The 14201-nt window shown below is 37.4% G+C and overlaps 2 protein-coding genes across 2 annotated transcripts; both read right to left on the bottom strand.

Annotated features, from left to right (window-relative positions):
* Positions 1–507: 507 nt before the first annotated feature.
* LOC119980393 (succinate--CoA ligase [ADP-forming] subunit alpha, mitochondrial-like) lies at positions 508–5272 on the bottom strand. Its single transcript, XM_038823074.1, has 7 exons — positions 4944–5272; positions 3940–4149; positions 3158–3328; positions 2284–2407; positions 1526–1587; positions 1229–1310; positions 508–966 (listed from the first exon to the last, which is right to left on the bottom strand). Exons 1-7 carry the CDS (start codon positions 5169–5171, stop codon positions 827–829), a joined length of 1017 nt encoding a protein of 338 aa, XP_038679002.1. The 5' UTR covers positions 5172–5272; the 3' UTR covers positions 508–826.
* A 665-nt stretch (positions 5273–5937) lies between these two features.
* On the bottom strand, positions 5938–13796 carry LOC119981337 (plastid division protein CDP1, chloroplastic). Its single transcript, XM_038824430.1, has 13 exons — positions 13768–13796; positions 13267–13605; positions 12085–12198; positions 11828–11965; positions 11389–11493; positions 11172–11294; positions 10452–10820; positions 10159–10254; positions 9864–10010; positions 9224–9289; positions 8359–9144; positions 7739–7929; positions 5938–6458 (listed from the first exon to the last, which is right to left on the bottom strand). Exons 2-13 carry the CDS (start codon positions 13552–13554, stop codon positions 6374–6376), a joined length of 2508 nt encoding a protein of 835 aa, XP_038680358.1. The 5' UTR covers positions 13555–13605; positions 13768–13796; the 3' UTR covers positions 5938–6373.
* Between the last annotated feature and the right edge of the window lie 405 nt (positions 13797–14201).

Here is a 14201-nt window from a genome sequence, read left to right as displayed (position 1 = left end):
TTTTTTTGTGTATCACCCGCCTGAATAAAGTGACATTTTTTGTGTATCACCCACCTGAATAAACCCTAGACCACCCGTACACAACATCCTTGGAAAAGTCCTTACATGTAATCCGGATAATTCGCTGACATTTTACTTTGAAGAGTGAAACAAAATGTTGCCTCTCAATTTCGAACTCAGGACCCAAGATTTTACATGGAATGCCAGAAACCAATCCGGTCAATCAGTATCTAAATTCTAAAATCTAAACACAATCATATTGGACCCAATAAGTTATGTTTGGGCTCTACAGTTTCCTCTCCTTTTGGGCTGAAAGCAAGAAGGTACGAATTAATGGTAGAGAGTGTACACTGTAAGTTGCTCACTTTTTATAAAGGGTACATCTAAAGCTCCAACTTCCAAGCTTTTCTCCATCCCACCCCCCTTTCCACACAAGTCTAAGGAAGAAAACTGGCCCATCTCTCACACTTACTGCATTACATACTGGGAAAAAAAAGAAGAAATATGTGATTCTAATAATGAAACATTTCCATTGCATAAGAACCAGGAACCTGAATTTTACACTCAAATTCCATCCACCTCCTACCTTTGGGTGATGTGGAAGAGATGGAGATTGGAGAGTATATCCAAAGAAGCTATAAATTTATTGGTGCACCCGACACCAAATCCGACCGGGAAAAAATTAGGAGAATTTCAACTTCTCAAGAGTTATCACAAGTGACAAGTGCAGTCAATCAAAAATCAAATTGAACTGAACTTATCAAATTATAAAGATACCATGGAAGAATCTGGCAAAAACCGCTGAAAATGGGGTAAACTGCTCAAGTTAACTTGCAAGACCCCTCTGCTTAAACACATCAAACATAGCCGCACCAATTTTTGCTGGAGACTCAACCACTGTAACCCCGGCTTCTCTAAGGGTCTTAATTTTGTCTTGAGCTGTACCTTTCCCACCAGACACAATAGCTGCACAAGCAGAAACAAGTAAAAATGAATATCAAACAGATACTCAAGTGTATGATGTAAAATTTGCTAGACATCCCCCAAAAAATATATAGGAGAAGGGAAAACTAGAATACGATCTTATATGAATTTTTTTCCCCCAATGTGACGCATAAACATAAACTAAACAACAATGTTTAAGGATCATGGATGGGTAAATGCCTAAATGCCACAATGTATAATTTGATGCTATATAATATTATGTATTCAGAAACAAACACCGTACCTCCAGCATGACCCATACGACGACCGGGGGGAGCAGTTAGTCCAGCAATGAATGCAACCACAGGCTTTTCAGTCTTACTTTCCTGTTTTATTTATGGACAATTGGTCACAGTATCATAGAATCAGTTTGAACCTCCATACATCATCAATAAATTATAACAGATGTAGAAAGACGATCAAAAACATAATCTGCTGAAAATTTGATTCTCGACCTAACATATTATCAGCCCTACAACAAGATCCCAAATGCTCGTTCAAATTCCACATAAACATAAAAACTCAAGTACTCAACAATTACCTTTATTAATGCGGCGGCATCCTCTTCTGCAGTCCCGCCAATCTCTCCTATAAGAATGATACCTGAAACAGCATCCTTTTAGAAAACTAAAAAGTAACTTTCGAATTAATTCCACTCTTAAACTCCATGTCAAGCCACAGGCAACAGCAGAACTTTTTTGAGGACAACATGTACCAGCAACACAACTGAAACATTGGACTAAACACAAAGACTAGTGAAAATAAATAATAAAACAGGAAAGTGCACAGAAAGAACAAGTTGCAGCCAGAAACTAACTTCAGTATTTCAACCATTGTCTTCCTAATTTCCATTTAGATATTAAAGAAGTTCCAGACGCACTATAGTGCTGTAATTGCACCCAAAAGAGTTTTTATTTCAAAGAAAAAAAAGGGAAAATGGAAAGGAGAAGCAATGAATGAACCATCCCAACAGGTAGGCCCTTGCTAATTTATGTTTAGCAGTTAGAAGGCTTTCAAAACTATGTAAGTATCCTTCTTCACAGGAAATGCCAGGATAATGCTTAAAGATTGAGATAGGTGAGAGAGATTAAAAGCATATTGACATTTGCATTATATGTTTAAATTCCTAAGCAACCAGAGCTTAGACCATTTAAAAAAAAAAAAAAAAGAGCGTCAAGCGAAGGAAACTATATGAAGGCACATGGGTATGTAGCATTCTAGCCCCAAGTTTGGCCATGTCTGTCCTATTAACAGTCCATAATTTCAAGAACAAGCCTGGAAACTGGAAAGGAAAGATACCTTCTGTCTGGGGATCTACAAGGAACTTCTCGATGCAATCAACGAAGTTTGTGCCATTAAAAGGATCACCCCCAATACCAACACAGGTGGATTGTCCAAGTCCTACAGCTGTGGTTTGGAAAACCTGAAAAATTAAACAAAAGTATTTATAAACAACTTGCATAGAGTATGACAATTCTTATACAGCACAGAACTAAATAGTCAGAGAAAGATAAGACACCTGAACTAAAGGTCTAATAAACTTCTTTGATGCTAAGTACCCAATTTTATGAGAGGTCATATTGACATGTTTTTGAGTATAAAGGAAAAGAGCAGAAAAACAGACAGATATCAACACAGCATGTTGACAGATTCTGCAGCTTAATCCTCAATATGAGTAATAATTATTTTATAAAAAGCTGATAATTAACTATAGACAACATGTAGAAACGAGGCATCTCTCTAGCTAATTGATTTTGCCTTTTTAAAGAGAATAGTGATTCTATAAACCATCTACTTCTTTACTGCCACTGGAAAAGAAGGGTTTGAAGCGTCGCATACAATCTGATGGGGGTTGATTGAGTTATTAATGGCTCAGTATACAATGAGTGACTCTCATGGTGCTCTCTATCCAGTGACAAGACCAAAAGAAAGACCCTTATAATGCTCCCCATGTCCATCATGTGGAAAAGAAGGGTTTGATAATTGGTTTAGTTGTATCAAGTTATGGTCTTTCTTTCTTTGTAACAATGATTTTTTCCAAACCTCCTTGTAGTTCTCTGGGTTGCCCCCCTGGTGCCTTAATAAGTTTTTATAGATTCAAAAACAATAAAAATAATAAAAAACTGATAATCTTATTAACATAATCCATCACCAAATGACATACAGGACTTACTGCTTCATAAGTCAACGTGCCAGATCGAGAAACAATTCCAATGCGACCAGGTTTATGGATGTACCCAGGCATAATTCCTATCTTACATTCTCCAGGCTTGATGATGCCAGGGCAATTTGGCCCAATCAAACGAGTTTTCGATTGCCTGTTCAGAGCAGCCTTTACTCGTACCTGAAAATTTGTAAATTTTGAGTCTCATTAACACCAATGTGGATGAAACAAAAGAAGACCACAATAAATCAGCTCTTAAATTATCAAATTTTGATCCCAAAACGTTATAGGGAACTAGAGACAATTGTAATCCCATATACAATATTTTTCCAGGAACAATAAGCCCATAACTCTATCATCAACTTCTGCATTATTACCAAAAGAAATTAACATATTAGGCATTGAGCATAGCATTTTTATTTCTACTTTTTTCCTTTTCAGTGTTCACCTGTGTATAATATCAACATAATAGGCTGTCCCCTTTATTTAGTCCTCATTTTGTTACATTTGTAAACACAAATCAAACATTAGTCAGCTAAAACTATTAAATACCAAGTATTAAAAGCCATCAGCATACCATATGACACATTCAGCCAAACTAATTTCTTCTTTTATATTTTATTTTTTTAAAAAAAAAAGATCTAGGTTTTCTAACATTTAATTCAAATATAGCCACCCATGCTAATGTAAAACGAAATCACTATATTAAATTTGTATTTCACAAACCCTAATAACACCATCTGAACTATACAAGTCAAAATTGAATGCTCGGTTGTAAGATTAAGTCTCACCATATCATGCTGAGGGATTCCTTCAGTGATGCATACAACAAGATCCAACTCAGCATCCAGTGCCTCCATAATAGCAGCTGCAGCAAAAGGAGGTGGAACGTATATAACCGAAGCATTGGCCTTTGTTTCAGCCTTTGCTTCCGCAACCGTGTTGAAAACAGGAAGCCCCAAGTGTTCTGTTCCCCCCTTTTTTGGTGTCACACCTCCCACCTGTTCAACAAAACAGCAGTTAGAGAACACATCCCACCATCATTTTAAGGAAAGCCAAATTTACATCATTAGCCTTGAAAAATCCCAAACAAATCAGCTTACAACATATACGTCAGAACATACATATAACTTACAACATAGATGATGCAAACATATTAAAAGAAGAGGAAATGGCAGCAGCAAAAAATTTATTACAGAGATGTGAGACTAGGTAATACTTAAATGTCTTCCAACATTCAGACTTCCCTGCTTCAAACCAAAGGTTAAAGCAAATAAGTTTTCAAATTTGAAGCCATTCTTTGAACTTACACTAGAGTTTGGAATAGCTGACTACCAGAAGATCCCATCCCTGATAAATAAGAGGAACTTTTAAATTACATCCCCGGGTCTTTGGAAAATAAAGAGCAATAAGCAACTCATTCCAAGGCTCTCGTACCAGTCAAAATCACAAGATTTACAACCAATATGTGGAATCTGATAGAGAGAGGATCTTGTAACTTAAAAAAAAAAATAGTTCCTCCCCTATGCTGTGTACTCAAGACATATAGCAAAAATAAAAACCCAATAGAACCCACAACCATAATTTGCAGTCCTAAAATTTGACGGTACTCGCTAAACGTAATATCACAATCATACAAACTAAGACGGTAAGACCCTAAGAAAATCAAAGGGAAAAATGATTTCAACAACAATAAAATTAAAAAATATATATATGCGATCAACACCATGTTGAATGTGTATACAATGACACGAAAAAGCACTCAAAAATTGCGAAAAAGGAGGAAGAAAAGAACCATTTTGGTGCCATATTCAATGGCCTGCTCCGTATGAAAGGTGCCGTTTTTTCCCGTGATTCCTTGGCATATAACGCGGGTATTCTTGTCGACGAACACTGCCGGCGGTGGTGGTGGGGCAGCCGAGTAGTGCCGAGCCTGCCTGAATCCCAAACGGAAAGGCGAAGAAGAAGAAGGTTTGCGAGATGCGATCGAGCCAAGGAGCTTGGTGACGGCTTGTCGAGCCATCGAATTCCCTGCTACGTGTTTCTGATTTGATTCGCCGCTCCCTCTGCCGCCTTTGTGCTTAAAAGTTGAAAGAAGTTGGGGGCAGCAGTCAAAGAAACGTTCTGAGGCAGAGCACGTTGAAAAATAAAAGAGGTCGATACTCTAAAATGGGCTTGGGCCCAATCACTATTCCATTAAACCCTGTTTAAATATTTATTTTGATTCGACTTTTCCTTTGATACTATTTTAATTAGGAAATACTAAAATCATTTCTATTTAAGTTATCATATACCAAAACCGTGTTAAAAATATTTTAAATTTTCGAAACCATAACCATTCTATAACCGAATACACCCGTTTATCATTGAACTTTTAATATTTTTTTATGACTATTGAGCTCAAAGGTATTGGTAGCCCTATTACCTCGAGCAGAGGCTCACACCTGTCTTACAGTAAAAACTGAAATTATCACCTTCCTCGGCCATTCGGCTCACCGTGTATTAAGTTACCGATTTCCTGGGCCTATTCTCAATCGTGTTCGAGTACGAGTTGGTTGATGTGCACAAGCTCACAAAAGCTTGCCCTTTGAACATCCGATATAGACATAACCTCGAACCATCAAGCCGCGCATATAACTTTTAACCTAATTATAGGGTAAACATAAGAACTAATTCCACCCACAGTTTGATTTCACGCATGGGAGTTATCCTAAGATAGGACATAATACCATGCACTCCAAGCTTAACATGCTAAATGTGGTTTATCAAAAAAAAATAAATGCTAAATGTGTTGCAGACAAAGCAATGTTATAAGCTCCAAATTTTGTCTACTTTACCCTAACATGTAATTCTGATTGGACCAGAATCTACTCAATTGACAATCATTCAACAGGTACCAATTGAAAGTCTAGATTCACAAATCAGGTCCTATCACTCAGTATTTTGCTTTCCAGTATCACTGGCCGAACAATTCCAATCCTACCATGCATTTTAGCATCTAATTCAGCAACCTGGTTGGAACCAACAGATACAATCCCTATCAGTAAAGGAATATAACAGAATGGCCGTAGAAGTGTGTCATGCCACCCTCCTTCAATCAAGATCACTTTCATTTTTAACATCTCGCATGTGAAGAGGTTGAAAAAAAGTGGAGAAACAAAGTTAGCAGGTGGGTCAATCTAACTAGACTACCTCAGGTCTTCCGGCTGTGGTATGATGTGAATATCATGACGGTGCTAGAATATCACCTTTGCAAAACCTCCATGATCCATCATCTTGCCTCTTTAGGACATAACGGATTCGATAAGTACTGCAGTCCATTCATTGAAATCAAAATAGTTAGATACCAAAAACTCAATAGATCAAAATTAATTTCTATTTATTTATGTTTGTGGGAAAATTTTGGGGGATGATCACCCCCTAAAATTCAGAAAGAAAAGACATGACAACAACTACTATTACACCAAAATTTTCTTTTATACATAAGCGGGGGCGGGAAATCAAGAGCCATCTCCGGATGCATAGCATGGGGAGGCAAGGTATGTATGAAATCTAAGAGCTTTAAGCACATCCTGAAAATTTTATCTCATTAATAATTTTAGGTTTCTGTGTTTCTGTGGCGGTATGCATTGAAGACTAGGACTCATTTATAGTTTTCCACTAATGGGTTCTCAACCAAATATATGAAGCTTCAAATCTTGGAATATCTTTTGGAAATCAATTGCTGCAAAATGAAATCACTTCATTTATTATCTATCTAACTGTCTCTCTCAGTTATAGTTCATTGAACTTTGATGCCAAAATAGATGTGAACACAAGAAACCTTGCATCCTTTTCAAATCCTTCTAATATTGGCACTTTCCATGAAACCCAAACAAACCCACATCACCTAATATTGAATGTGCCCTATACTTCGGTTAATTTTACCTTCGATGCACATTGCGGCAGCCCTTGAAACAGGCGAACATGTGATCTAGTGGTAGAGTTGCAGAGGTGCAACCTAAAGGTCATAAGTTCAATTTCTAGAACATCCTCTCCACATATTATATGGGAGTAAGATCAACGTACATCATGCCTATCCTCGACCCCGTCCACTACAAGAGTCTTGTGTAATCTAGATGAACTTGTGACAATGGTAGAGTTCCAGGGGTGCAATCTAGATGTCACAAGATTAATTCCAGGAAGCCTTTCCACATATTATGTGGGGATAAAATCTACGTACATTTTGCCTATCCTCGACCCCCGCCCATTGCGGAGCCTGGTACAAGAGAGTTATTTATCTATTACAAACGAATATGTGGCCCAGTGGTTGAGTTGCAGTGATATAGCCTAGAGATCACAAGTTCAATTCCTCGAAATAGCCTCTTCACATATTATGCGGGGTATGGTCTACGTACGTCATGTCTGTCCTCGACCCCTTCCAATGCGGGAGTCTTGTGCACAAGAGTTGTTTACCTTTTTCTATAAGCGGGGGATGGAATCATCAAATTTTCCAATGGACAGACTTGACTGGTTTTGCTTTAAAGTAGCAAGTACTCTGAAGGACTATGAGGCTTACAATTCAGTGAGAAAACAAAACTTTAGATCTACCTGTAATAATTTGGCTTCTTTGACTGAGATTCATCAACAAGTTCTGCTGCTTCCACGAGAAAAGCGTCAACTTCTGCCATCTCCATACCAAATCCATCTAATAGAATCTCAGCTTTGAGAACAGAAAGTTGCAGTAAAACAAATCTCCAATAACAAGATTTGGCAAATGCTGCCTCAGCCAAAGCCTGCCACTGCAAACCAAAGACTCGTAAATAAGATGATAAACTTTTAGCACCTTGCTTTAATAAAAAGATTTTTAAAAAAGTATATGTCATGCAAGGGAAAAAGACTTCATCAAATGATTTTCCTAGTGAAGTGCGAACTAGCAACCAAACTTTCATTGCATAAGGCCAATTTAAAATTTATGGGAATTGAACACTTGACTATTTCCGGAGTGTGATTTTCCTTGTGAAGTGCGAAAGAGTCTTACACGATGCCCAAGGCAATCAGAAACATCTAATTAATAGGAAATCGATATCGTCGTTATGAGATGGCTCATTAAACTAAATGCCTAAGATTAAAATTTAAGATATTTCCTGGAAGCCAATCGTTCAACTTCCCTAGGCCATAAAATGGTACTTCACTGGTTGAATGCCATTATATCAGCCCATACATTTTACCTGAACTAGCATTGATTCATCAAGGACCGTAGAAAGGTTATCAATTTGGTGATTACGCCCCAGAGCATCAGCTTTGATTGCTTGCCATTGCTTAACAAGTGCTTCAGCTTCTTCAATAGGCATCTGTTTCCTCAACACCGTTGTCTCAGAGGATGATAGACTAGCAGCAACACAAGGAATGTCTGGATTTTTCACAACTGAGCGGTTCCGGGAATGCATCTTAACCATTGCCAATAATTCCTTCATTATGCCAGTAATACCATTTCTCCTAATGTAAGCAGGCCCAACATTGTAATCGCAAGAAGAATCAATTGACCTGTAAAACGAACTAGCACCTGTATTTGATTTACTGAAGGACCATTTAGATTTGCTGCCCATGAATCCTACCTTCATGCCTGACAGCTTGAAAGTAATAAACACAATGCATCCCACTACTACAACAAAAGGTATCCTTCTCACAACATCATTCTGGACTAGCCAATGTTCCCAAAATTTAGTATGGTGTACACCGAGATTTCTTTTTAGTTGAGTAGATGGCTCACTAGCGTTGCTCGCACTGTCATTCTTCCCCAAAATCAATGACGTTTGCAAATCAGTCGGAGCCAACTGCTTAACAGCAGAGCCAAGATGCTCAGAAGAGTTCATACGCAGGGATTCCCCACGATCTCTCGGCTCCATTGCAATTGCTGCAGACAGTGCTCTGTGGCCTACAGTAGGCATCCTTTGTTGAGCTCCTTTATCTTTCTTGTTCTCGGGAGCTTTCTTTTCAGCAATGAAAAATTTAACCTGCAGAAGTATTTATTAATAAAACTGTCCAGTAATGCCAAAGCTCTTTTTTCAAAATTCATTTCATTGGGAAGCTCACCAAAGATGGAGAGCAATCTTGGGTATCTGAAAAACCAGCAAGTACTGCATCCTTCAGCCATATTTCCTGGTCAAGTTCAGCAGGCACTCTGACATGAGAAAATAAATTAACATTCAAGAACAAGCATGACAACAAATGTCAAACACACAGTGCCTGAAGCAACATTTTAGAACAGATTTCATTTAGCACCACAATCACATGAAATGTTTGGTACATAATATAAAGAGGTAACACGGCCCACTAATGGGATATTTAATGATTAGACCATGTATGCTTGCTTGATTGCCCCCACTTGATGGCATACTCATAAATCAATATATAAAAGGCCTTAGCAGCCAACACAAGTTACTAAGCATACAGACATCAAAAGGAAATGAGGAGATAAAGATATTTAGAACATAGCAGTTCAATTGCAATGAGCAATACATTTGCTGCAACAGAAAAAGAATCTGCATAGCTATAGCCACCAGAGCAAACCTACTTGAGAAAAAAATTCCTTAGTTAATGGACTGTTTGGCCTGCAGCAACAGAGCTGAGAGCAAGACTCAGCTGGAAGCCCATTTACAGACTTCCAAATTGACATTTCCACATATAGAGGTCTCAATTCGCATTTAAAATCCAGGGTATAAGAAAGATGTACCAATGATGGTTGCACTTGCACCCCATAGGCATCTTTTATCTCCTTCCCAGAATCTTTTACTTCCTTCTTTGAATATAAATTTCGTGTGGCGGCATTTGAATTTAATTCTCTCTGGTGAAGCTTTTCAGCAGCCTGGGCCTCATTACACTGAAAAAATGTCAATTACAAAAGCATTTGAAAAGGAAGTGGATGGGAAATGGGAAAAATATTGAAAAGTACACCAGAGCAAAATGAATATATAAATACCAAAGCATACTAGATATATAATTCTTAGACATGTAAACAAAGAATATACCTCACCAAGAAGAAACAAACAAAAGTCTTCCTCAAATTTTATATCAGCACCATCTGATGCCATCAAACATTCACAGATAATTGTTGCTTTCTTAATCTGCATAACAACAATATATCAATATGAGCAACATGGAAGAGTGGAAGACATTGTTATACCCAAACCAGATTATTAGTGTTAAAATGTTAATGAAATTACCTAATTCAGAATACTGAAAACTTTTGAAAGTTAAATTAAGACACGAAAAGACAAGAAGTATTGTGAGACAATATAAAAAGAAAACTTTGATAATTTACCAATTCCCTTCTCTTTCTGGAAAATCCAAGAGCAATATGAGCTATTAGCACCACATAGAAACAATTAAAGTCAATCACAACTCTCTGATTTTGTGACTCAATTGACTTCTTATTCTTCCGTGTAACACTTAAATCATCCCATGGAAGAAGATCGACTATTTCTATAGCCATGAGCCCATTTAGTGCTTGGCTCAAAAAACATGGCCAGTCTTGGACTCGGCATGAAGCCTCCACATCAAGGCCCTGTTTAAGCAATTCCCGCAAGGCTGCAAGAGCTCCTTGTCGGCGTTCAGCATTTTCAGGAGATCCCTGCATGCTTAATAATTCCAACGTGCAAGCAGGGGCAAGCTCCTCCAATGATTCTTCAATCTAAGAATCAAGGCAAAAAAATTTATCATAGACAGCCACCAAGTAACAATGTCAGAAAACAACTATTGCATAATTAGTGCTTTGTATAATAATGACAGCATGATCAAGCTTGTGTGCAGCATTTCTATCACCGGCTATGGTTCTTAACTAGTGTGTTTCTAATAAATTTATCAACCATGGGAATGGAGCTTGTCTCTCAGTCAGAAGAACCAGAGACCTAAAGGGCAGAACCATATATAGAATCATTGAGAGAGAGAGAGAGAGATGGATGCCAATAGAAATTGGTTTAGAAACTAATTACCTGTGAGAAAGTCATTGACGCCAATAGAAATGAGTTTAGAAACTAATTACCTGAGATAACAACGTCATATTCCCGAGAGAGGCTTTACTCCTGAGAAGACATTGAGCACGAGCAAGGGATTCGAATCCATAGGACACTTTATTCTTCTCAAAGCTAGCCTTTGCTATAGCACACTTCAAGAAAGCACCTATATAAGAAAAAGAAGTATAACAAGGCTGCTATCAGAAACAGCTACAACTTCCTGACCTGTTTCTTGGTTTATTATACCTCTGCTAGCGCCATAGAAAGAAGTATATCATGAATATATGGTTTCGCCTCTGGATGCTGAAGTGCTACTCGGCTAATCTCCTGAACAAGCTTTGCTTCTCCAACCTGGATATGAGAAAGCCATATCCTGTCATATTTACTTCCAGAATTGAAACCTCCAAGGTTGAAACAATCCAAATTGGGAGAAGACAAAAAAGTAGGAAGGTTTTCTTTGGAGCTGCCCAAAATGGATGAGATAGCATGACATCAGAAACAACCACGCCACTCAAAACGGACTACAAATCAAAACCTCAAAGGAAAACCAACGAATTAAGTCCAGCCCAACTCGGAAAGTTCAGGCAATGTCAAAGTAGAATAAAACCTACAGGCTTATAACAGAGCATTGCATAAACCACAACTATTGCGAGCAAGGCACACTGAAAACAATATATATCTGTACCTCTTGAAGAAGGCTAAGAGCACCAGGCAACCAGGCCCAAGGAATTCGGATTGAACATTTGGGCGGAATCTTGTCCCTTACATTGCCAGCATATTTTGGTTCAAAAAGAAGTTTATCCCTCACGTCCATAAGAAGGTCCTGGAAAATAAAACAGGATATAAAACATTATAAACTGCCTAAAGAACTTTTGACTTGACATATAATGATGATATTTAATAATCGAGAAGGACAACATAATTTCAAGGTCAAGTCTCTACTTGGCGAGATATAACAGTATCCATGCTGTACCCTTCTTCTATCTCAGCCCTTTTTAGCTGCATCACTGATTTAACGATCTCGTCTTTCTCCGCTATATCAGGAACCCCAATAAGCTGAATATTTAGTAAAAGACAGCAAGTTAAGTTACTAAAACCGGGAACAATAAAGAGTTAATCCATGAATCTTTATGTGACATGTTATTCCATCTGCCGAAACCAAACTACATCAACCAATTTGATAATACTAGGGTATGGATTCATGGAAGCATGTCGTGAATAAATGCATAAGAGTTTACTCTCTTAGGAAAACCCAAAACTAACTTAAAATCAAGAACATTATGAAAGAAATCGAGATGGTCCCATAAATTAAAATTTAGAGAGGACTAACCGCTGAAATAAGCTGAGTTTGTGAGACACTAAGAAGACAACTTTTGGGGATAAAAAATTGTAGGGGTGCTGGAAACCAGAAAGCTAAAAAAAAAGATAGAATAGTATTCCCAGAAGAACGAAAGAAAAACACTAATCCATCCAGCCAACTAAATTAGAAGCTATAGTATATGAAAATTATCAGGAGTGACTACAACAATGTTTAGTTTTAAAATCCCACAACAATCCCACCGCCCCACCCCTAAGAAAAAAAAAATACAATAAAATCAGTTGCAATTCCTGAAGTAGCTACATTTTTATTTTTTTTTTTGAAGTAGCTACATATTACCAGCACTTGAGTGAAAGTTGACAATATTTTGTTTCCAATGAATAATAGTTCTCTCAGTGAAGCACTCTCTTATATGGCAAACTGCAAAGGCAGTGCTTCTACAATTAGAAGGTCCACAAATACATGAAAAATTTTATATATATGGAAGGAAACAAAAGGACAACAACAAAAAAGGAAAAAAAATCGAGGACAAAGCTCCCCTGATAAAGGCAGATTTTGGGAATTTCAAAATATATACACAGCCTTAATCCCATATCCATGGATATGATGTTTTTTGTAATTTGATCCAGTAATACATAGCTTGGAATGAAATCTCTCCCTCTGTGAATTTGAAAATTAACCACGCTACGCTGAGAATAATTACACACTACTAAACCAAATTATGAAACGGTAAAAGAAAGGGCTAGTATTTCAAGACGCATCAACACCAAATACATTACATATCAAAGCCAGAAAGAAACAGAGACCTGGTAACAACTGACAGGAATTTCAACGGTGGAGGTCCGAGCTGGAACATTTTCAACTACGCGAGTGTCAGTGGTGGCATCCACTCTCCATTGCCTCACCGTAAAATCTCTCCCTCTCAAAACCCTACAAACAGAAACGCCGATTCTAGCTGAACACATTGCTTCCTGTTTCCGATCTCCGGAGCGAAAATTAACGCCGTCATCACGATTATTGAAGTTCGGACACGGAAAACAACACAAATACGTGGAAGATGAGGTGACAGTAGGAATCAAGTGCGGATACGCCATTTGCGGACTCAAAACCCTCACGACGGGGATCTTTTGTGGCTCATTCCGATCCTACATCGGGAAGAAAAACTGTCTAGGGTTGTGAAATTATAAGAGAGAGAACAGAAATTTCAGGGCAACTGATAATGATGAACAAGAATGAGAAATGAGTGTAGCTTTTGCTTTGATTTCGTTTAAAGCGAAAAAATAAAATGGAACCGTTGCTTTTCTTACGGATACGTGGATTGCTTCTTTTTTTTGCCCTTTTTCTTTGTATACGTGGATTGCTTTTATAGTTATGACAACGCTTCTTTTGAAAAATATATATATTCCACCTAATTACCAAAAATCTCTAAATTCACTTTTTTCAACATATCTATATAGATAATTTTTTATTTTATTTTTAAATAGACAGAGAATTACGTTTGCGATTCGAATCAAACCTAACTATATAGGTAATTAGGTAAACGATTCTCGTATTGGAAATTATTATTTTAAATAAATAATTTTTTATCTATGTTTGATTAAAAAAAAATTATTATTCTACATATTATATGGAAGTATTTCCATTGAGCACAATGCAATTTTATTATTCTTTGATTTAACAAAAAAAATTTGATTGAGATGGTAAAGTTGTTTATGGTAATTTTTTGTAAATAAGGGCGTTT

The sequence above is a fragment of the Tripterygium wilfordii genome, chromosome 16 (genome assembly GCF_013401445.1).
Source record: "Tripterygium wilfordii isolate XIE 37 chromosome 16, ASM1340144v1, whole genome shotgun sequence".
Classification (NCBI taxonomy): Eukaryota; Viridiplantae; Streptophyta; class Magnoliopsida; order Celastrales; family Celastraceae; genus Tripterygium; species Tripterygium wilfordii.
Note: the sequence above shows the minus strand (reverse complement) of the source record. Positions and strands in the feature narration are given on the sequence as shown.